Source organism: Myotis myotis, unplaced genomic scaffold (assembly GCF_014108235.1).
Source record: "Myotis myotis isolate mMyoMyo1 unplaced genomic scaffold, mMyoMyo1.p scaffold_m19_p_3, whole genome shotgun sequence".
Taxonomy (NCBI): Eukaryota; Metazoa; Chordata; class Mammalia; order Chiroptera; family Vespertilionidae; genus Myotis; species Myotis myotis.
Window position 1 is genome coordinate 187,615,084 of NW_023416335.1, and position 22,797 is coordinate 187,637,880.

The window sequence follows — 22,797 nt, forward strand, 5'->3', positions numbered from 1 at the left end:
CTTGTCCTCTTTGAGGTGAACATGAAGTAAAGGCAGCAAGAATATGGGGTTTATGTATGTGCAGCTCTCTATATCTAGCTTATCCAGACCATGTTTTTCTGCTAGCCTCTGCTAAGCCCATTTTACTGCTCCCTTTGCCTGGCCTACACCATCCCCTCAGCCCAAGAGCAGTTCAAGGGTGAATTGGGATAGGAGTGCCAAGGATCATGCAGCAACAGCAAGACCCCCCTCTTGGAGACTCCTGCGTTTGTGCACTTGGCATTACTGCCTGGACCACTTGCATCCTCGTTGCCTCATTTGTCTCTGTCTGTTTGCTGCTAATGGCTCTAGCAATAGCATCTTTTATTTTCTTGCTCAAGGATGTCAGATGCTTCTGAAAGCTTTTTTCTCTCACGCTGCTGAGAAAACATGAGATTTTAAGAGACTAGGCTAAAAGACAGAAGTAGGGTTTGATGACCAGCAAAGGCCCTCGACTTGCAGTATCCAGTCTCTTCAAAGACAGGTTCTGTGCTGTGGGTTGTGATTTAACCACGCTGTCTTTGCATTTCCAGGGAGTCGACGAGTTGAAGATGAAGCCCAGAGCAGAGTGCTGTTCACCCAAGTTTTGGCTGGTGTTGGCTGTCCTGGCCGTGTCAGGCAGCAGAGCGCGTTCTCAGAAGAGCCCCCCCAGCATTGGCATCGCTGTCATCCTCGTGGGCACTTCAGACGAGGTGGCCATCAAGGATGCCCACGAGAAAGATGACTTCCATCATCTCTCTGTGGTGCCCCGTGTGGAGCTAGTAGCCATGAATGAGACCGATCCAAAGAGCATCATCACCCGTATCTGTGACCTCATGTCGGACCGAAAGATCCAGGGGGTGGTGTTTGCTGACGACACTGACCAGGAAGCCATCGCCCAGATCCTTGACTTCATTTCAGCCCAGACTCTCACCCCCATCCTGGGCATCCACGGGGGATCCTCTATGATCATGGCAGACAAGGTAAAAGCGGGCTGCAGTGAGAAGAGTCTGGCTGGTTTGAATGAAGAACTAAATGATCCATTTGTTTTGATGCAAAACTGAGTTATGAAAGATGGAAGGTTGTTAACCAGAATGCACTGAGTAGATAGACTAGAGATTAGTCTAATTGCTTGGAGATGAAAGGGAGGGAAAGATGATGTCATCTAGTTATGCATAGAGTTTTGCACAGCTTTGTGTGTCCATTTCTTTGTAAACGGATTCCCTGAAATGACTAAGAGATAGAGAAACTTGTAGCTCTGTGATCCATTTTCTTCAAATGCGTATATGAATAGATCCTTCAAAATTCTATTTTTTTAATCTTCACCTGAAGATATTTTTTCCATTGATTTTTAGAGAAAATAGAAGAGAGAGGGAAAGACAGAGGGAAATATCAATGTGAGAGAAATGCATCAATTGGTTGCCTCCTACATGCGCCCCTACCAGGGCTTGGGCCGGGGAGGAGCCTGCAACCGAGGTATGTGCCCTTGACCAGAATTGAACCCAGGACCCTTGGGTCTGCAGGCCAACACTCTAGCTACTGAGCCAAACAGGCTAGGGTGCTCCTTCAAAATTTTAAAATAAGATGTGCTCCATTCTTCCTTCATAATACATATTGTTTACCCATATCAGTTTCAAGAATATGAAACAAAATCTCCTTTGAGGTGGGTAGTTATTTTCCTTGAGGATAAAAATATCATAGAGAAGTACTTCTTGCTAAGGTGTCCATGCTCATCACACATCAGTCTATGTATTTGAGTGGATTTTAACCCATGGAACCAGTAGCAGCTTCATTTCCTCATGCTTACATTTGAAGGCAATAGGTCTGTAACCTTGCTTGCACGTTGGAATCACCTAAACAGCCTTAAGTACCACCAATGCCTGGTTCCGCCCCCAAAATTCTGATTATTGGCCTCGGTTACTGCCTGAGGTTTAGGATTTTTAAAAGCTCCCCTGTTGACTAAGGCTGAGGACCACTGCTTTCAGGTCTCAAATATATCTAGTTGCTCCTACATTAATACTGGATTGTCATATGATATTGTTCTCTGACATTGATGCTTATTCTCTAACCACAAGTTTTGTTGTGGTTATATTTTGTTTTCAAATTTTAAACTTATTCAGTTATTTTTTTCCTTCCTTGATTGCTTATTGCTGAGGTACAGCACTTCTCACTATATATTGTCCTTCACAGTTATTTCTATCTCAGGTGGATTTATTTTACAAGTACAATATATATATATTTTTTATCACTTTGGGTTTTTTAAATTGTTTCTACCTTTTTGTTGTCATTTATACTTTTTAAAAATCACTTTCAAAACCGCCATTAGTTTTTTACTTAAAAGACATGCTGTAAGGTTAATGATATTTGCAAACACCTCGAAACCTAGCACAGACACCTAGCACAAGTGTGCTCCTTGGCCAGTTGAGACCCATTACAGTGCAGGGCTTACCAGAGTAAAGTAACCTTGCATGATCACTATTGCCATCTGTTGGCAGCAGGCATAGATGAGCATCTGTTTGGAGCTTCCTTTATTCAGTCCAGGAAAGGTCAAGTGGAAAGCACTAAGTGGAGGAACTTCGGTGGCATCTGAGAAAGATATTGAAAGGGAAAGATGTTAGAATCAAATGCTGGCAAGAGATGCCCTTGGTAAGAGAATGGAGATAAACTTAAGCAGAATGGAAAATATAGACTGACTATGGCAAAACCTACTGAGTTTTTGCTTCAGGTAGAGTGTTTTGTTAACATTTTCCTCAGCAAGTTATATTTTTGCAGCAGTGTTTCATCCTCTTATTTTTTTGAAATTAAATTTTTATTGTTGAAAGTATTATATATGTAATATATTATTAGCAGTAGCATTTTGAGGGCACAGTATGGCACTGAATAATGCCAAGGTGAATGAGCCAAATTTTTGAAACATAAATAAGTGCTCATTTATTTTGAGAGCAAGAAGGTAAAAATGATTTTTTTTCTTACATGGGCTATTGTGCAACCTATGTTATTTTAGGTCCACCTCACCTCACCCCCAGCCCTAGCAAAAGTGGTTATTGGTTAAATCGATTGGTTGCTTCTCCATTGTGTCTCTTACAAATGCTTAATAATAACATGATAATATGAACTAAGATGCAGATCATGGAGACAGACTGGGCTCTTTTGTCCACTGATGTATCATCCTAGGTGCTTTAGAATATCTACCATATGCTGGGCACATAGTGCTTTGCATGCATTATTTTATTTAATATTCTTATAACCCAGTGAGCTAAATGGTATTATTTATTTCCATTTGACACCTGGGGAAACTGAGGCTCAGAGAGGCTACCTAACATATCCAAAATGACATAGCTAGTAACTGGCAGCCAGGACTGTAAATCGGTTGCTGACTCCAAGTGCTCCGTCTCCTCTCAAGAAAATGGAGAGGTTGATTAGCATCTCACATAACGTCTTACTCTTTACTTTCTCCTCTGTGGTGGATGTTATCTGCCTACATGCAATTCACCCCTTGATTCATAATGGCAATAGTGGAATCTGACTAGAGGAGAGAATGAGTGAGAATGTGACTAGCACTTAGGGGTAGCACACTTCCATTGAGGGCCCATTGGTTACTCCTTCTAGGGGGAAAGGGAGGAGTGAGGCCAGTGTCCAGAGGTGGATTCTTTCAGGTCACTGTAGTGAGATCCCCCTCTGATCTCTTTCCCCTGAGCCCTCCCACCTTTGCAACCAACCCAAATAGCCCGCCTTATCTTTTTTCTCCATCATAAAAGGGAGATAGGCAATGATTTTTAGGCAGTTTCCTAAAAGAGCCTAAATAATGTCTGATTTTTGACCTAACAAGAAGAGTTTCTGAAAAATAGGTAGGAAGAGGAAAAAGAAGAAGGGAGAAGGTCCTAATAGCATGGAAGCCAGAAAGCTAAAGGCTCAGTCACAAGGGGTCACATCCCTGACCGGGTGGCTGGTGGCTGCAGAGAAGGGTGCAGCAGGAACCCCCGGCCCGAGAAGGCAGTGGGGCCACGATTCCAGGGAGCTGTGCTGAGGAACGTTCGCATGCTCAAGCAATTTGCATGAAGGTAATAAAAAGAACCTTCCAGATTTCAGAGAAATAAGGTTTTGGGTCAAGTTTCAAAAATGAAACACCTCAAATTCTAAGGTCAGTTTTTAAAAATAGAAGTTTATTTTTAAGTACCGTGACCACATTCCACAAACATAGAATGAGGACACAGAGTTCCACGACTATGAATCAACTATGAGGCAACAGGATAAAACATTTGAAAGTGGAACTGATGCAGAAATTCTGAGAAACACAGTTTACTTTAAGGTATAGCTGCCATCCAAAAGATGAGAAGTCAGCCTTCCATTTTGCTTCCCCCTTCTAGAAGATAGGTAATTGCCTCTCCATTTTTTTTGTTGTTAATCCTCATCAGCGGATATTTTCCCATTGCTTTTCAGAGAGAGTGGGAAAGATGGAGGGGGGAAAGAGACAGAAGAGAGAGAGAGAGAAACATCAATGTGAGAGAGACATCGATTGGTTTCCTCATACATGCACCCTGATGGGGCTGGGCTCTAACCTGCAACCAAGGTGCATGCCCTTGAATGGCAGTTGAACCTGGGACCCTTCAGTGTGTGGGTTGGCACTCTAACTGCTGAGCAACACTGGCCAAGGCTTACCTCTCCATTTTATTTTATTTTATTTTATTTTTTTTAATCCTCACCTGGGGATATGTTTTTATTGATTTTAGAGTGAGAGGAAGGGAAAGAAAGAGAGAGAGAGAGAGAGAAACATCGATGTAAGAGAGAAACATCAATTTACCTCTCCATTTTAACTTAGCTTTTGTTTGTTCATTTGTTTGTTTGTTTGTCTGAGGTAGAATGCACTTATTAAGTGTCCTTGCAGAAGATTGCATTACAGGGATGAAGTCCCTGATTCAAGGGATTGGTGATGGAAGAAAGACAGCATGATTATAAAGCTTTTTGACAAAATTAGTGAGACACAGGTTCAGCATCTGGTCAAATAGCATGTGCCCACTTTTTCGTATATGTTGATGAATCAGTACAAACATTGATTAATGCTCTGCTTTCCCGAAGAGGAAGCACACCTTCTGCCATGGCCAAAAGAAGCATGGGAACCAGAGAGCAGAGCTGTTCAAAGCTCAGAATTTGGAGTCAGTGGGTTTCAACCATCACTTCCTAGATGTGGGGATCTGGACTATTCACCAACCACTGTAAACGGTTTCCTTGCCTGTATAATGATGATAATAACATATTCATCATAGGGTTTGTGAAGATTTAATGAGATAATACATAGTAAGTGCATAGTAAATGCTTCACTAAGTATCCAGCATAACATTCAGTAGGCTAAGCTGAAGGTTGTATGGAGCAGTTTGAAGAAAGGGAGAAGGTTTCATGATACAGGAAAATAATGGGAATTGAACAGCATCACAGCCAACTGTAGAGACATTTCTGAACTGGAGATCAACTACCTGTCTCCTACAATGGCTGTGAAGTATGGGTGGGAGCCATGGGCCTGTCCCGCCAGGGCAGCTGAGGCTCATCGGTGATACAGCCACACTGCTACCACAAGGACATGTTCTGTTAGAGACAAGCTCTAATGAAGAACGAACTGCTGCCGTTTGTAACAAAAAGACTTTTTCAATAGTAACAGAGACGGTTTATAAATGAATGAAGTGATTTTTGACAGTTCCTCACCTGAATATAGGGAGTGTGTTTTATTTTTCTTGTTATAATTGTTTCTAATCTCCCTGAGATTCTGGACTTAGGATGCCTATCTGAATCCAAGTAACAAACTAAAACTGGACGTATTTCCATTTCTTTCCAGGAGGTTCCTTGCTCACTTGCTGAAGTTTTTCTTGGGTTTTCAGATTTTAGCTCAGAGAGGTTAAGTAACTAATCTGGGATATCACAGTTTATGAGCAATGGGACTGGGAATCGAATCCCAGAGTATTCATTTTGAAGCCTGTGCTTTCTATTTATATAATTCTGCCTCAAAAACATTATAATAAGTATTATAAGTCCTGAGTTTTAGATTCCAATTTCATGAACTTTGGAAATTTAGGTAAACAAAGCACTTAAGCTACATGATACTTAGTTTACAGTTTATAAGATTTAAATTTTGTTTTCTGCTCTACCCACTTCACAACATTTTGAAGAGAAAATGAAATAAAATATGTGAAAAGATTATGGAGAAACACTGTTCAAACATATACTTTTGGTGAGAGAAATAAGGAATGGTGATGGAGAAAGGTTGGCTTATTGACCTTTCTTTGTTACTGGTATTAAGACCAATGAAAATGGCTTGGGCAGGAGGTAGGCAGGAAAACAAAAAGTGGAAGGTACAGTAGGATTAGATCAGTGGTTGGCAAACTCATTAGTCAACAGAGCCAAATATCAACAGTACTTCTTCAAAATAGACTCGCCCAAGCCGAAAAACAACTTCTGCGCACGGGCCACGAAGTTTCAATCACACTGTACGCGCCCGCACGTGGTATTTTGTGGAAGAGCCACACTCAAGGGGCCAAAGAGCCGCATGTGGCTCGCGATCCGCAGTTTGCCGACCACGGGATTAGACAACAGGGTATAAGAACCATTTTTAAAAGAGGGCCTGGGGGTGGGGGGAGGGCGGGAGAGGGCTGAAAAACTTTAATGGGGGAAAAAGGAGGACCTATGTAATACTTCCAACAATAAAGATTAAAGAAAAATAACCTGCAAGAATGGGAGAGGAAAGGGTATGCTGAGTAGGAGTCAGGGCCTGGAACTAGATTAGAGTGCAGTACAGTAGCTAAAATACCCACCAGACTCCAAATGTTGTTCCTCATTGATGGACATGCTAAAATAATCTTACTGAAAAAATCTATTGCTCTGATTCTCACTTGCTTGACTGAGACTTGCTGCTTTGAATAGCGCTGTGCAGAGAGCCATATTTTGGAATCCAACTGACCCCATCTTTTCCTGACCTCCCCACATCTCTCTCCCCACCTTCACCTCACACACACCAAGTGGCAAAGTATTTGCAGAGAGTAAAGAGCTAGCAGTAGTGTGTGACACTGTAAATAGTCTCTGGCCTTCTCATTGCTCATGTGGGTTTCCTCCAACACAATCTTGAAACCAAGAGAGCTGTGCTACTCATACGTTACTCTGTGCCTCTGGGCCAATTTTGGTGTTTTTAGGATTACCATGCTTTTAGTTGTTTGTCAGATGGTATTCCTTGGGACAAACTGTGGTGTTTGGGTATTTCTTGGATGAAGAGAGTTAAGACATAGAGGTGGGAAAGGCAAGAGGATAAAGAAGCTAAAAAGTATGCCAACTTGAAACACTTATTCTCAAATTGTGCCAGGCACGATGTTAATGACCATTTTAATTCTTATGCAATGCTGTGAGGTAAGTAGTAGTATTTCTTTGGTTGATGGGGAAACTAAATCAGAGAGTTTATGTACCTGGCCAAAGTCACATAGCTAGAGTTAGAGTGGGACTAGGATCTGATTCCAGGGATGTTTGACCTTAAAACTTTTTTGGTTGACTTTTCACGTCCCAGTCCACACCCTGAGGCAATCAGAAAAAGCTAGGATAGAGTGGCCTGCCTGTAGGTCTGGTACTCCTCACCCATTGTCCCTACTTCCTTGAACTGTACTTTGGGGGAAGATGGGTGGGCAGTTCTCTCTAACAGGCTGTAGACATTGCAGTGCTGCAGCCCTCAAGTCGGCCTGAATTTCAGTCTTTCCACCTGCTTCTGTGGAATGTGTTTCTCCTTGGCCAACATCTCCTTTCTTTTAAAATTGCAGCCAGGGTTGCTTTCAAGAGACTGGCTACTTGAAGTTCAGGTACAGTTTTAATGCTTAAAAAAACTAAGGCCCCAGAAATTGCTTTAGGCATTCATAGAAATAAGGATGCTTGGTGCTAGAAAGTAACACCTGAGCCGTCACTTCTCATGCATCCCCCGGGAAGGTGAAGAGGAAGGTTGTGGCACAGTGGGAAGAACAGGCAGCCTTGAAGCCAATAGGCTTGAGCTACATGCATTCCCAGCCATGTGACCTTAGTTGTACTTTTAAACATTTAGCCTCAAATTTTTCATTTGTAAAACGGGGACAAAATAACACCTGGTTTGTAGTGAGCCTTATGAAACATTGTCTCCAGAGCTTGGTAAGCAGTGGGCCCTTAGTGCACACTATCTTGTATTTTCATATACCAGACTGAGGAAAATGGTGTCCTAATGTTTTCCTGTTGACTGAAAGAGAAGAGTTTGTGATGATAATACCCATATATTAGGCCTGATACATGAATAGCGGCTCAGTGGGTTTCACCTCTATGATGATGCAATTACTGATGGTCACATGATCAGGACTTATGGAGGTTCTCAAAGCAGAGACATACAGTGATTTCAATAAATGGATACACATAGGCTATAAGCAATGAAGATAAGTCAAGAGGATTAGCAAAGAAAGCATAGCAAAGTAAAATAGTGTCTGAATCCAGGGTCACTCATAGATTTGGAAGTGTTGATATATAAGAAAAAGTGAACTATTAAATGAGAGAGATATGAAGGTTCTAGGTAAGAAGTGGTACTATATTATAGGCATGGGAAGGCAGTTAATTTGTTAAATGTCATCAGCCAATTTTTAATAGATGACTCTGATGTTGAAAAACTCGATGGATTATGATTTCTATGCCACTAGTATATTTTTATTCCCCTTTCTGAGACTTCTGTGATTCTTTTGCCTTATTTATAGATATTATATCTACAGTTTATTCAAAATTATATTTTGATTTTATGGTTTAGAATAAAATATTAGATATTGTTATTTTATTCAAAATTATATTTTTATTTTGTGATAGACTTAAAAATATGGCATCACAATTATATTTGAACACAGTGGTGCATATATTTTTTTGAATTAGTGTTTTGGGGTTTTTTGGATAAGTTCCCAGAAGTGGAATGAATCGCTGGGTCATAAGACAGTTCCATTTTGAATTTTTTGAGGTAATTCCATACTTTTTTCCATAGTGGCTGCACCAATCTGCATTCCCTATGTTCATTGTAGCATTATTTACAATAGCCAAGATTTGGAAGCAGCCCAAATGTCCATCAGTAGATGATTTGTAAAAAAGAAGGAAATCTTACCCTTTGCGACAGCATGGATGGACTTGGAGAACATTATGCTAAGTGAACTATGCAAGTCAGAGAAAGATAAGTGCCATATGATTTCACTCAGATGTGGAATCTAATGAACAAAATGAACTAACAAGCAAAATAGTTACAGACTCTTAGATAGAGTAGGCTGACAGCTGTCGGGGGGAGAGGAGCTAGGTGGGCGGGGTAGAGGGATTGAGCAAAGAAGAAAAAATAGAGCAAAAAACTCATGGACACAGACAACACTTGATTTCCAGAGGCAGAGCGGGTGAAGGGAGGTAGGAGAGGGTATAGAGGGGATAAATGGTGATGGAAGGAAACTGGACTTGAAGTTGTGAACACACAGTGCAGTGCACAGATAATGTGTTATAAAATTGTGCACCCGAAACCTGTATAATTTTGTTAACCAGTGTCACCTCAATAAATTCAATCAAAAGGAAACAAATAAAATCTCAAAAAATTATATTTGATTCTAAGCATCCAGCATGCATGAGAGTAATAGTGAAGCCAATTTTTATTTCATTTTTTTGGAGGACAAAAATAGTTTACTGATGCTGTTCTGCTTTACAGGGACAAAGAATACCCAAATTATCATGGGCCATTATAAAGTTACAATGAGAAAGGGAACTAACATTGATTGATCATTTATTTTTGTCAAGCTCTGAGCTAGTCATTTTACATGAGCTTACATATGTTGTTTCATTCAATTCTTTCATCGAATTTATGAGGCATGTATTTTGCCTCCATTTTGCAGATGAGGAAATTGTAGATCAGAGACGTTAAGTGTTTTGCCCAAGATCTTTAGGTAGTGATTCACTCACAGCAGCTTAAACAAATAGGTGCTTATTGATATCTCAGAACAAGGTGCCTGGAGATGGAGACTCCTGGGGTGGTTCAGTGATGCAATGATGTCAAGCCTGACTTCTGGGGTTCTCTTGGAATTTTTGTTATGGTGTCTGCCTAGCTCTAGACATCCTGTCAACACTCAAAGAAGGACACACCTGGGGCTGGGTATTAGATCAGGAAAAGTCTTCCCCATATCTTTGATTGCATGAGCTCAGTATTTAGGTGGCCAACTCTGGAGAGGGAGGGTGCGGGGCTTTCTGGTGGAGGCAGAAAGTGGGCAAGGGTTTGGAACAGGGGTTAGTCAGCAGTGTCTCTCAAAGGAAGTAAGTGGCAGCTTGGAAATTCAAACAATATTCATGTGATTCTAAATTCCACATATCTCTCATCTCTTACTTGCCCTGCTTCACACCAAACCCTGCTTTTGTGCCCTTGCCCCAATCTCCTCACGGGTCCTCCAGAACTAGGACCTTGATTCATTCACTTTTTGCTTTTTTCCCTTAATTATCAATTTATTCCTCCCTGCTGGCATCTTCTCTCTAGCTTAGTGGTCCACAGGAGATGTTTGGAATGTATTGGGAAGGTCTTTTTCCCCCCCTTTTATGTCATAATGACTGGTTTTGCATGTGTATCTGTGTGTCTGTTTGTGTGCTACTGGCACTTGGAGCCTGTAAATCAGGCATGTTAAGTGTCTTGCAGCATGTGTGATAGTACTTAACAGTCAAGAGTAGTTTTACCCAAAATATCAATTTTGCCCTACTAAACATGCTCAAATCTCTCTGAGTTAATAGACAAACAAACAAACAAACAAACACAAAAGCTTTCCTTGATGTGGGTTCTCCCTCCTTTCTCTCCTTCATTTCACAGTTCAGCTGTTTAAAAGGTAGTCTGAAATTGCTGTTTTCACTTCCTCATCTCTCATTTTTTACAAAATGCCAAATCCAATGGACTTTTTAAGTCTTTCTTGACCTCCTGTAGCATTGAGCACTGTTGACCCTTTTAGTGCTATTCTAACAATTTTGATGACAAGAGTAATTATATTTGTCACAAATTTGGTGACAGTGAGAATAAGTAAAATTTAGAATATGGGTGGGTCATATAAGTGGAACTGTCTAAGTAAGCAGTTGGATTTGAGCCTGGAAGAGAGTGATTTGGGCTGGAAATAAAGATACGAGCCTCATTTAGCAAGGAGGGGGTAGTTGAAACAAGGAGGGTGGGTGAGATGCCTCAGAACTGACATGTGGATTGAGGAGAAAAGTGTGTCAAGGACAAAACCTGTTTTTTTATTCTAAACCATAAAATCAAACCCCATCAATTGAGTGATGGCCAGAGGAAGTGGAGAGAATAAAGGAGCTCAGATGGAATTATTAGAGAGGTAAGAAGAGAACCAGAAGAAACAGGAAAGAGAGGCAATATAGAAACCAAGAACCATGAGAGAGGGCAATATAGAAACCAAGAACCAGGAGAGAGGGCAATATGGAAACCAAGGACCAGGAGAGAGGGCAGTATAGAAACCAAGAACCAGGAGAGAGGGCAGTATAGAAACCAAGAACCAGGAGAGAGGGCAGTATAGAAACCAAGGACCAGGAGAGAGGGCAGTATAGAAACCAAGAACCAGGAGAGAGGGCAGTATAGAAACCAAGAACCAGGAGAGAGGGCAGTATAGAAACCAAGAACCAGGAGAGAGGGCAGTATGGAAACCAAGGACCAGGAGAGAGGGCAGTATAGAAACCTAGGACCAGGAGAGAGGGCAGTATGGAAACGAAGGACCAGGAGAGAGGGCAGTATGGAAACGAAGGACCAGGAGAGAGGGCAGTATGGAAACCAAGAACCAGGAGAGAGGGCAGTATAGAAACCAAGAACCAGGAGAGAGGGCAGTATAGAAACCAAGGACCAGGAGAGAGGGCAGTATAGAAACCAAGGACCAGGAGAGAGGGCAGTATAGAAACCAAGAACCAGGAGAGAGGGCAGTATAGAAACAAAGAACCAGGAGAGAGGGCAGTATAGAAACCAAGAACCAGGAGAGAGGGCAGTATAGAAACCAAGAACCAGGAGAGAGGGCAGTATGGAAACCAAGGACCAGGAGAGAGGGCAGTATAGAAACCAAGGACCAGGAGAGAGGGCAGTATGGAAACCAAGGACCAGGAGAGAGGGCAGTATAGAAACCAAGGACCAGGAGAGAGGGCAGTATGGAAACCAAGGACCAGGAGAGAGGGCAGTATAGAAACCAAGAACCAGGAGAGAGGGCAGTATAGAAACCAAGAACCAGGAGAGAGGGCAGTATAGAAACCAAGAACCAGAACTCATAGATGTGACTTTATTTGGAAAAGGGGTCTTTGTAGATGGAATTAAATTAAGGATTTTAGGTTGAGGTCATCTTAGATTAGCCAGCTTGGCTGGGTGGGCCTTAAATCCAAATGTCCTTATAAGAGATAGAACAGGGGAAGACATAGACATAAAAGAAGTCCTTGCAGAGGCAGCGGTGGGAGTTATTTAGCCACAAGCCAAGGAAGCCACCAGAAGCTAGAAGAATCAAAGATTCTCCCTTAACACCTTCAGAGGGAACAGGATCCCACCAACTTGGATTTCAGGCTTCTGGCCTCCAGACCTGTGAGAAAATAAACTTCTGTTGTCTTAAGCCACTAAATGTGTGGTAATTTGTTATGGCACCTAGGAACGTAACATACACATCAGAGTTAAGAGGAGGATCTCTGGGATCTCACTGACTAGGTTGTTTCCGGGCTCCACCATTTACTGTGTGACCTTTGGCAAATTACTTAACTTCTCTGAGCCTTAGGTTCCTCATCTATAAAATAGTGATAAAAGTAGACTCTATTTCTTAGGGTTATGAAGTAAAGTTATTAAAAGTGCTTAGAAAAGGTCTGGCAAATAGTAGGAATCAGCAAGTGTGCATCTGTGGGAGGTATTCAGTAAGTCTCAGTGGATAAAGGAATGAATGAGGAGGGTGATGTAAACAGAAACACAGGCCATCAACAGGATGATCTCATGTCACCTGGTTCTGTGGTAATTGGGCCTGCTCTTTGGGAACTCTCTGCAAAGGTGGCAGGTGCTCTGAAATTCTGGCCCCGCCCAGGCCTGGGACATGCTGAAAGGGGAAGTGTTGATGTTCTGTTTAGCTGTTCTATGGAATTACCGCATAGTGAAGTCTGTCTTTAGTGCTAGTTCTTCCCTTTCTGCACTTTTCTATCCTTGTTTTGTGTTTGCTTCTTTGTTTTGTGTGCATATGCATGTGTTTTCACATGTGGTTGTCAGTACCTTTATCCTTTCCAGTGCCCAGGATGGTGCCTCTCCCAGTCCTGAGGCTGCCCTCCCGATCCAGAGTCCTCATGCTGTCAGGGTTTTTTCTTCACTCTCAAAGTAGAATTTCTGTTCATTTTTCTTCTATTCCCTTTCATTCCATACTTTTCAGAGTTCTTGTCACCACTGAAATTAATCATAATAGGTTATTTACTAGCTGTCTGCCCCACTAGACTCCAAGTTTCATAGGGCAGGGACTATGTCTTTTTCATTTTTGTTCCCTTAGATCCTAACATATAGCTTGGCACATAGTGAGCCCTTACTATATATTTATTAAATGTGTACATGGATTATTTATTTCACATGTCAGCACATGTCAGTTGCAATGAAGAGAATAGTACTTTAATCTCAAATAAAAATGGTTGGTAGGCTTTCTCTCTGGTTATAGGCAAATATTTTCTTTATCTCCCTCTAGTCTCCTATCTCTATAACCCTTTCCTTCTTCACACCTGCCTGATACCAGCAGTCAGCAACACTCATATCTCAGGTCCACTTTCTAGCAGGCAGAAATGGCAAAAGAGCTATCTCAGGTTAGGAGTGCAGTCTGAGGTAGCAAAAGAAATTTCTTTCATGCAAAGCACTCGGGCGCCAGTGATAATCTTGACTTCATTAGCCCTCTTTCCAAGGAGGAAGCAGAAAGAAAGAAACTTTTACAAAAATTTTAAAAGACAAAATATGCAATTTATCCACATGCTAATTAGCAAGATATCACCAACTAATTTAATCAATGCAATTGAGTTTCCAAAGGTAGTAGAGATTTTGAAACTTGCTTTAGCAAACAACATTCTTGCTCATTTACATATTCATTTATTCAAAAATATCTATTATGCATCTCCTGGGTGTCAGGAATTGCTTAAGGTCCTGGAGTTGTAGTCAATATGAGAGGCATGTCCTCGTGGTGCCTTGACTGACAATAAAGGAACATATAAATCAAACAGTATTATTTGAGGTGGTGGTAAATGCTTTAATAAAAAGAGCAGGAAGCCACTATCTTAGATAAGGCCTTCAGGGATGGTCTCAGAGGAGGCAGCACTTGAGATTTGTACGATGAGAAGGATCAAGACTTGTGAAGATCTGAGGAGCAGCAGCATCTTGTCAGAGAGAACAGCAATGCTAAGGCCTTGAAGTGGGGGCATGTATGTTGTTTTTGATGAGTAGCAGGAAGGTCAGTAGAGTTGGAGTGTGGCGGGCCATGTGGGCAATGACAGAAGGTAAGGTGGAAAGGTACTCTAGGGCCAGGTCAGGTGGAGCCTGTGAGTCTTGCAGAATTGGATATTTTAAAATTTCATCCTAGAAGGCATAAGTGATGTAACTTGATTTAGCATCTTTTTAGATGGAAGTTAGTATAGTTGATGGAATATATACTGTGGAGCCATTTTGACTCTTGGCTCTACCTTTTAGCAGCTGGATAACCTCTTGCCATGTTGTGTGAATTGTGTGATCTGTTTTTTCCTCATTTATATGATGGGGTCAATACTCTTCAACCTTGAAGAACTATTATGAGATAAAATGAAATAACCTTGTAGGGACTCATTACTCTTTCAGGCACATATCTGGGTTTGAATAAATGGCTGCCATTATTATTTCTAGTAGTGTTGAAATACAAATTCCTCTTGAATCAGGCATCATTTCCTTTTATATGTCTATGAACTATGCAGTTTTTTGACTTTGTTGGTTTTACAAAATTTGTTCATAAACTTGCAAACAAATTAGCAAAGCAATATAGGAAGGTAGAGGCAATGTGATTGACATTACTCTAACTAAATATCTACCTTTCCTTTTGAGTTCTTGGAATTCCCAGGCACTAGCGTCTCGTGGCCAGTTCCCAGACCTATGTCTACATAGTTGCAGCCTGTTACAATTTCCCCTCTTTCCAAAAGGGGGTGATGGCATTGAGAAGACTGCAGAGGGAATGAAGCAGCTGGGGTAAGCTTTTGGGGTGAGGGGTGTGGGCATTGACAGTGGGAGGTAGTGTAATGGTACAGCCAGTCAGTGTAGCCTGCCTTGAACTGAAAATTCCTGGCATACCTTCAGGTCCTCATGGCCTGCCACCATGTGTCTTGGATGTATTCTGTTGCCTTGACAACATGAGATCCAGAATTGTAGCGAGTAGCAGCCTTCAACTTTTCAGTATCACGTTGCTAGGACAACAGACTCCATGGGAAGCCAGGTTTCACTGTACTTTCTGTATGCAGTTTCTGTATGCTGTTGCCACCCACCCCTCTCTCCTACTCCTCCTGCCTATCCTTATTCCAACTGCCTTCCATCTGTATCCTTTCTTCTTTTGACTCCATAGATCCATTTGAGTATAAAACTTTCAGCTCCTTCCAACTCCTTTGCCTTTAATTCTTTTACCATTCCAGTGTTCTCATTGCTTATATAAAAGCAAATACTATAAATTTTCAAATAATGAAGCTTCATGACATAATAAATTGAAGGGATGATGAGAAGGAAGGAGTTCAAAAACATCAAGAAAGGGTGAAAGGAGCTTGATATAGTTTCTATAGTTGGGTTGTATGGCAGTGGTTCTTAAATTGAGTGGACCTTAGAATCATCAGAGAAGTTTAAAATTATTATTATTTTTTTAAAAATATAGATCCTCTGGTCCCATTATCAAGGATTCTAATTTGATAGGTTGGGAGTAAAGCCCCAGCAATTGCTGTTTTCACAAAGTTCTCCCAAGGAATTCTGAAAATCTATTTGTTGGGCTTTCTTTTTATGGTCCCCAATGCAGTGCATTCATGTGGCTGCTTAAGAATGATTAAGAGGGAGGAAAAGGAGTAGGAGAGAGATGAGAAGAAGCTAAAGGCAATGCAGAAGAGAGCAAAGGAAACCAGAAGGGAGGGGGTAGTGTGATAATAACTAGAGGCCATAGAGTTGGGAATGGGGACAGTCAACCACCAGATGTCAGGTTCAAGGACCGTGTTGGCTGTGACTTGCAGTTGGAAGGCAGGCTAAGAGTCTTGGCATAGAATAGATTAGCATGCTCTTTTTTTTTGTCTTTTGAATCCTGAGTTTCCAGGTTCCTGAGAGATCAGGGTCGGTTAGATCTAGGATTTTAGAATTAGTTAGGGCTATTCTGTTATCCCCTTAAAAAAACAAGTGCCCTCTGTGTGGTAGTTCTACACTTTATGTGGGATATTGCTTTATCTGCCCTTAGCCAATGTAACCCTCCAAGGAGCCCAGATGTGGGCAGTAAGAATATTCTTTTATAGATGAGGAAGCTGAGGATTGGAAGGGGAAGTTATGGCCCACATACCAGTAGTGGCAGTGTGGAAGTGGGAGCCCTTGTGTGACGACAGTAATATCCATGGACTTCAGCAGTATGCACTTCCTCTTGAACACTTTCATTTACATGGTCTTCTTGGGGGCATCTCACTTAGCCTGGGAAGGGAATATCCCAACTGTTCAAACAGTGGCCAACTGGCCTTGAGTGAAGTGGATTCCTCCCTCTCCCAGTGGATCTTGAAAAGGACCTAAATATTCAGCACAAGATCACAGCTCTGAAGGAGAAAAGAGAGTGAGATGAGAGACAAGAAGTAGAAAGGGAAAGAGCATTTGAAGAGAAAAGGACACAGGGGTGTGAGCAGAACTGTGGGGCTGATTCCTAGTCTGGGGGGGTCTGGACTGAAGCTGCACAGAAGCTCTAATTCCTTCCCAAGGTCCAAGAATGGACCTAACACCCCCAAGTCCCTCTACTTCCAGTATTGTCCCCATCCAGGTAGATGCCCTGAGTTTGATTCCTGGATTAGAACAAACTCTTCAGTCACATTTCTGGGGCTACGGGGATATTTTTTCCTAGTTTCAGGGAAAGTGGAATCAATTATACTTCAATCTAAGATTACATCTCAGTTGAGCAGTTGACAAAGAAGGAATAGTATCCTTGCCTCATGGTCCCGATGATTGTAGCTCTTGGAGCACACTGTCTCTTTACTTCTTGAAGAGTCTCAGAAAATCAGCTGTAACTGTCATTAGCTTGCCCACTTATCAGTTCCTAGAGGTAGTACCCAAAGGCTGCTTCAACTGGCCCCCCCCTAGCCCTTTCCTGCTCATACTTCTCTTGTTACTGGGCCTTAAGCACTTACTCTCCTTGTCAGTTTCCCCAATGACCAGATGATCAGAGGCTTGTTTATGTGCAAGCATGGTGTTCAGGTGTGTGAAAGTTTTCTGTGTCAGGGTAGAGGGACAGATATCTAGATGGACTCAGGCAATGAATGTGAGAGGCAAATTTATCTCCCATTGTGAGAGCCCTTTCCAAAGGAAGAGAGCCCCTTCGTTTCCTCCTCTCGTGATTGGGACAGCACAGAGCGCACACGGCACACTCAGTACATATTTGTTGGTAATGATAGATCCTTTGAAATCAGATGGGAATATGCCATATGCTCTTGGAAAAGGGCCTACATTGCAAGGTGGGATGGATGAGTGAGATGTGTTTTTGCAAGTTCTTTTTATCTGTAACATCTGTGATCCTGTGAATAATTCCCTCCCCGTGGCCCCAGCTGGCCGCTTGCCTGGAATCTCTGCCAGACACCTCCTCTGCCCCAGCCCCTCTGAATGGAGATCACAGAGGGTCTTCTTCTCTGGATGGATAGCTCTGGAAGCCAAAGTTGATATTGAAAGCAGGAAAGAAGATCTGTATCCTGGGCTTGGAGACAGGGATATGGGAATTTGGGTGGAAAGTGTGAGTGCACAGTTCTCAGAACTGGGTGGGAGAGGAGTAGGGAATGGCTCAGACCCACATCAACTGAAGTTGTCCAAAGCAGCAAGAACAACAGCTCCAGTTGTACTGAGGTAGCCCCTGGAAGCTTTTCTCAGGCCAAATAGGGGCACAGGCTGAGCAGCAGGACCCAGGACAGGGCTGCTCTGCAGGGTAGAGAATGAGGGCGGCAGCCTTTTTCCAGAGACAAGCTAAGAGAGAGAAATATTTTGCTGGTGAATGCCTTGGTCTCTGATTGTTATTGCTCTCTCAGACTAAATTGGGGGCTACTTTTACCAGAGAAAGTAATGTGGCCTTCAGGGTTCTCTAATTTCTCCCATTTGTCCTTGTAGTTTCTGTGCCCAAGCAGAAGTCTCATTGGTCAATGAGAGGGACCTAACATAGAGTAGTGAAGGTATCATTCCTGTTCTTTTTGGAGACGAGTTCAGTGATTATTATGTAAACTAGCCTGTTATGCAGAGAGGGGGACTCAGACATGGTTTAGCTCTCTACATGCTCTAGTGCAGTGGTTCTCAACCTGTGGGTTGCGACTCCCTTGGGGGTCAAACGACCCTTTCACAGGGGTCGCCTAAGACCGTCGGAAAACACATATATAATTACATATTGTTTTTGTGATTAATCACTATGCTTTAATTATGTTTAATTTGTAACAATGAAAATACATCCTGCATATCAGTTATTTATATTACGATTCATAACAGTAGCAAAATTACAGTTATGAAGTAGCAATGAAAATAGTTTTATGGTTGGGGGTCACCACAACATGAGGAACTGTATTAAAGGGTCGCGGCATTAGGAAGGTTGAGAACCACTGCTCTAGTGGAAGGGCACTTCCTCTTCCACATATTCCACTCTTGTGCTCCTTTTGATCCAATTGAGAGGCTCCCAGTCATTACAGTAGAGGCCTCTGAGCTTCTAGGAATTGCAGATATCTGGAGCTGGTTTCCTGTTGCTGGGAGTTAGCATTAGCACTTGAATAGGATTTTTCCCTCTGTGTTTCTGGGACTTCCAAGCAGCAACCATGGACACCTTTGCCATCCTGATCTCTATGATTAGTCCTGGGAAAAGTTATGCAATTGGAAAAGAATGTATTTTTAATTTTTTTAAAAATCCCTTTTCCTTATATTGCTGTCTTCTACTTGACAACTGCCACATGCTTTAGTCTTCCAGAGCTCTTTTTTCTGCCTCTTGACTTTACCCAACCTCCTGCATTACCCAGTGATGGGACTTCCCGAAGAAGCACTATGTGATTCAATCCTGGGTTTGTCCTCCATAGAAACCCCCCTCACTCCGCGCCCCCCCCCCCCAAGTATGTCCTCCTTACATGTCCCTGTTTCATTTCAAATTGGGAGACAGTTTATAAAATTAAGTCCTGCAAGAATCTAAATAAGACAAGAGTAACTGTTTGACCGCTTCCTAGGGCATTTATATTTTAACTCAGAGGGAGAAATTTGTACTGGTGGAATTTTAGATACCGCATTGGGCCATAAGGGAAATATATATTTAAAACAGAAGGTAGTTTCCTGACTCCCACAAATCATACCATTCACAGGGAGCCTCAATCAGTCCTAGCTTGAGGCTAGGGTCCACTGGAAGACCTTGCTGTAAACAGAAACACTGGAGGGCAGCCACTTAAGAAGAGTGTTGGTTATTTCTGGCCAAGAAAGGGACAGCACAGGACCTGCCCTGGAGTCTTGGAGAATATTACTGTTAGGTCGCTAAAGGAGGAACACACAAGGCCAGAGTGGTGAGGGATTACAAATTTATTCGATCATCCGCAGACCAGGTGGCTGAGCTTGGATGGCTCCAGCACCAGTGAGGGGAGTCATCAGCTGTTAAAGGACTTTTGGCAGGCTTTCCCCTGGGTGGAGACTTCTTTATGCATACCCAGAAGGGAGAGAATGGAATGTGGTCACCGCAAGTGAAATGTGGTCTTCAGCAAAGGGAATGTCCATAGTGAAGTGACCTGAAAAGCCATTTCCTGGGGGAGGGGTGTCGACTCAATTGCTGGATCAAACCTAACAATTACAGCTACTCAGGCAGAGTAGAAGAAGCACTATGGAGCTCCTTTTGGGAGTAGAACAGAATCAAGTAGAAGTGGGAATTCCAGATTAATTAATGCACTCTAGACTGCTTTAATTTTCTGTAATATAGAGAGGGCTCTGAACTAAGAACTCTTAGCTGCCTTTTACTGCCCACAGAGACTCAACTCCTAACCTGTCTGTGTCTAGGTCCTTGGTTTACTCCCTCTCTTAGGTGCCCTGATTTCTCCTCTCTGTCCTCCATTCCCTTCTGTCCCTACTTGCTGCTCCCACATCATCTCATTTCTGGTTCACATTTCTCTCTTCTTCTTTCACCTTGTCCTCTCCCCTGTCTCCTGTGACCTACTCTTCGCTGTGACTTACACTTTATATGGTACATGCAGGCATCTTCATGCTCCATCTTGTCAGTTTGAGGTCCCGCAATGGCCTACCTTTGGACCTGGCATAGTTAAAAGTTCCCAGGTGGTCTGCTCTTGACTTTTGGGGCTATCAAACATTAGCTTTATAGTCTGCGGCATGTTGGTTCAGTTAGTTAGAACTGACATTGAATGAGGCCAGTCAAGGATATATGTCCTCATTCAGTAGGACCCTGCTAGTTCTCTTCCATCTCATGGCAGAGATGACCTCTAGCCCTTGGTCACGAGGGATGTGGCTAAGGAGCTGTGGCTGGAACAATGCTAGCTTATTGATAAGGGACATCAGCAATAACATTATACATATTTTTTGTTAAAATTTTATTTTGAGATTATCATAGATTCATGTTTTATAATTTTAAAGGTTTAAAAAAGTTTGATCTCAATATTGCTGAAATCTACTGAGGGACAAGCATCCTCTGGTCTGGGCTCATTGCACTGATTGGAGGAATTCTTTCAAAGTTCATATTTCCATATGACTGATTAGGGCAAACCCAGTCCCCACTTTTGGGGTCTCCACCTCTCCCTAAAAGCCTCCAGACCTCTATATCCCCCATGGCCTTACCACCCACTTCCACTTCCACCTTCTCTCATAAATTCAGGTCTTCTGGTGGCAGGACACTTTAATGATGTTACCATGAAATTCTTTTCCATCAGACAGGTTACTGGCTGCCTTAGCTGAAGGAGAGTTATCAAATACTCTGTTGTCTCCTCTTTTGGCTTCCCTGTTTCCTTGTCTGTGTACAGATTTATCATCTGTTCAGGTCTTCTTTTTTGTCTTGATAATTCCTATTCATAAAGAACTCCCCTACTTGATCTGTAGACACACCCTCCCCAAATCCGTGTCCAAAGATTGTGTTTGTTATATTAATTATCAGATTCTTAATCAGCATTTGGTAGGGGTCCATAATCCCTGTGACCACCAAAATTTTTGAAGCCACTACAGTCACCACCACTTAATTCTTGCTCTTTTGCTTATTAATTCTGTGGCCCTAGCCTGGTTAGTTAATTTTTCTGTGCCTTTGTTTCCTTAGTGTGAAGAAAGAATAACAACACAACACAACACAACACAACAAAACACAACACAGGTTTGGTTTCTTTCAGTCTCTCTTTGCCTGCACTCCCTTCTCTTTCTCTTTAGTTACTAGGTCTATTCTGTTACACTGTTTTCTTATTAATAGTCCTTTTATTTTTACCAATGCCTCTAGAAATCCACCCTCCTTTCTCTCTTCTCCTCCCCTCCCATTCTCTCTTCTCCCTGTTTTGTGCTTCTCTAAACATTTTTGTGACTCTTAGCCTGTCACTCATTCTTAGTTTCTTGCTTTCTTTTTTATCAGCCTCTCATTGAATTTTTACTTCCTTCCCAAGGCACGTTTCCTGATCCATTTCCCCCTGTCACTCACTGTTCCTAGGCCCTTGGTGGCTTCTGGGAGAATGTGCAGCTCTTAATTATTTATAAGCATGAGAGAATAATTACAAAATGATTTAATTACTTTTTAAACATAGATCCTAACAACACTGGCTGGGCTAGATAATGGTGGATTTGGAGCATAAAAGCAGGAACATTTGATATGAGGTTGGATTGAGTGGGTTTGAGGTGGGGATGCAACTATAGAGTCTACAGAAGATTTAATCTCATTTGTTAAATTAAAAAAAAAAACCAGCCACAACAGACAATTATATACAGCTATGATTATATAAAATGGGAGTTACATGTCACCAATATCAGAATCAAGGAAGAGGGATAGTACTAATTAAAAAAAAATTATTTTGGATCACTTAGGTAGTATTATGATGGAATACTGCTGCTCATTTTGGCGGTGGAGGTAGGGAGAGACTTTATTCTTCTTTTGGCTACTCTAGGTATTGAATGGAGATACTCATTTAGTATCAGCTGGGGTCACGATAGCACCGAGGTTGAACTACAATGTCAGGAAGCCTGTGCTCATCCTTGCTTTATAACCAACCATAGCTGTTTGACTGGTCTAGTCCCTTAATCTCTCTGAGTTTCACTTTATTCATCTAAAAAGTGAAGGGATTGGGATTTATAACATGAAGAATACTTCACCAAAAGAGAAAATGGCAGATAAATCAGATGAGGAAGACCAAGATATGGGAGGCCATCATGGAAATTTTGCAGCAATGAGCTTTTGTAGGCAATCCATTCTAGAATTTTCTCATATGATGTCTAAGCAAAAAAGGTATTGATTGAGGTAAGGTGAGCAATTGGATAAGAGGAAGCCAAAGAAAGGTACAGGAGTAGATTAAAAGTAAACAAAGCAAATGAGGAACAGTAGCACAGTGTGAAAATGTTCGTCAAATTTTGAGTTTTTA

The 22,797-nt window shown here is 42.0% G+C and overlaps 1 protein-coding gene across 1 annotated transcript in view; it reads left to right on the forward strand.

The window, feature by feature from the left end:
- Nucleotides 1-569: 569 nt before the first annotated feature.
- GRIN2B (glutamate ionotropic receptor NMDA type subunit 2B) overlaps nucleotides 570-22,797 on the forward strand; it is a 303,242-nt gene continuing 281,014 nt past the window's right edge. Inside the window, exon 1 of the mRNA XM_036302093.1 lies at nucleotides 570-980. Coding sequence (XP_036157986.1) covers nucleotides 570-980 — 411 coding nt within the window. The remainder of the gene's footprint in view (nucleotides 981-22,797) is intronic.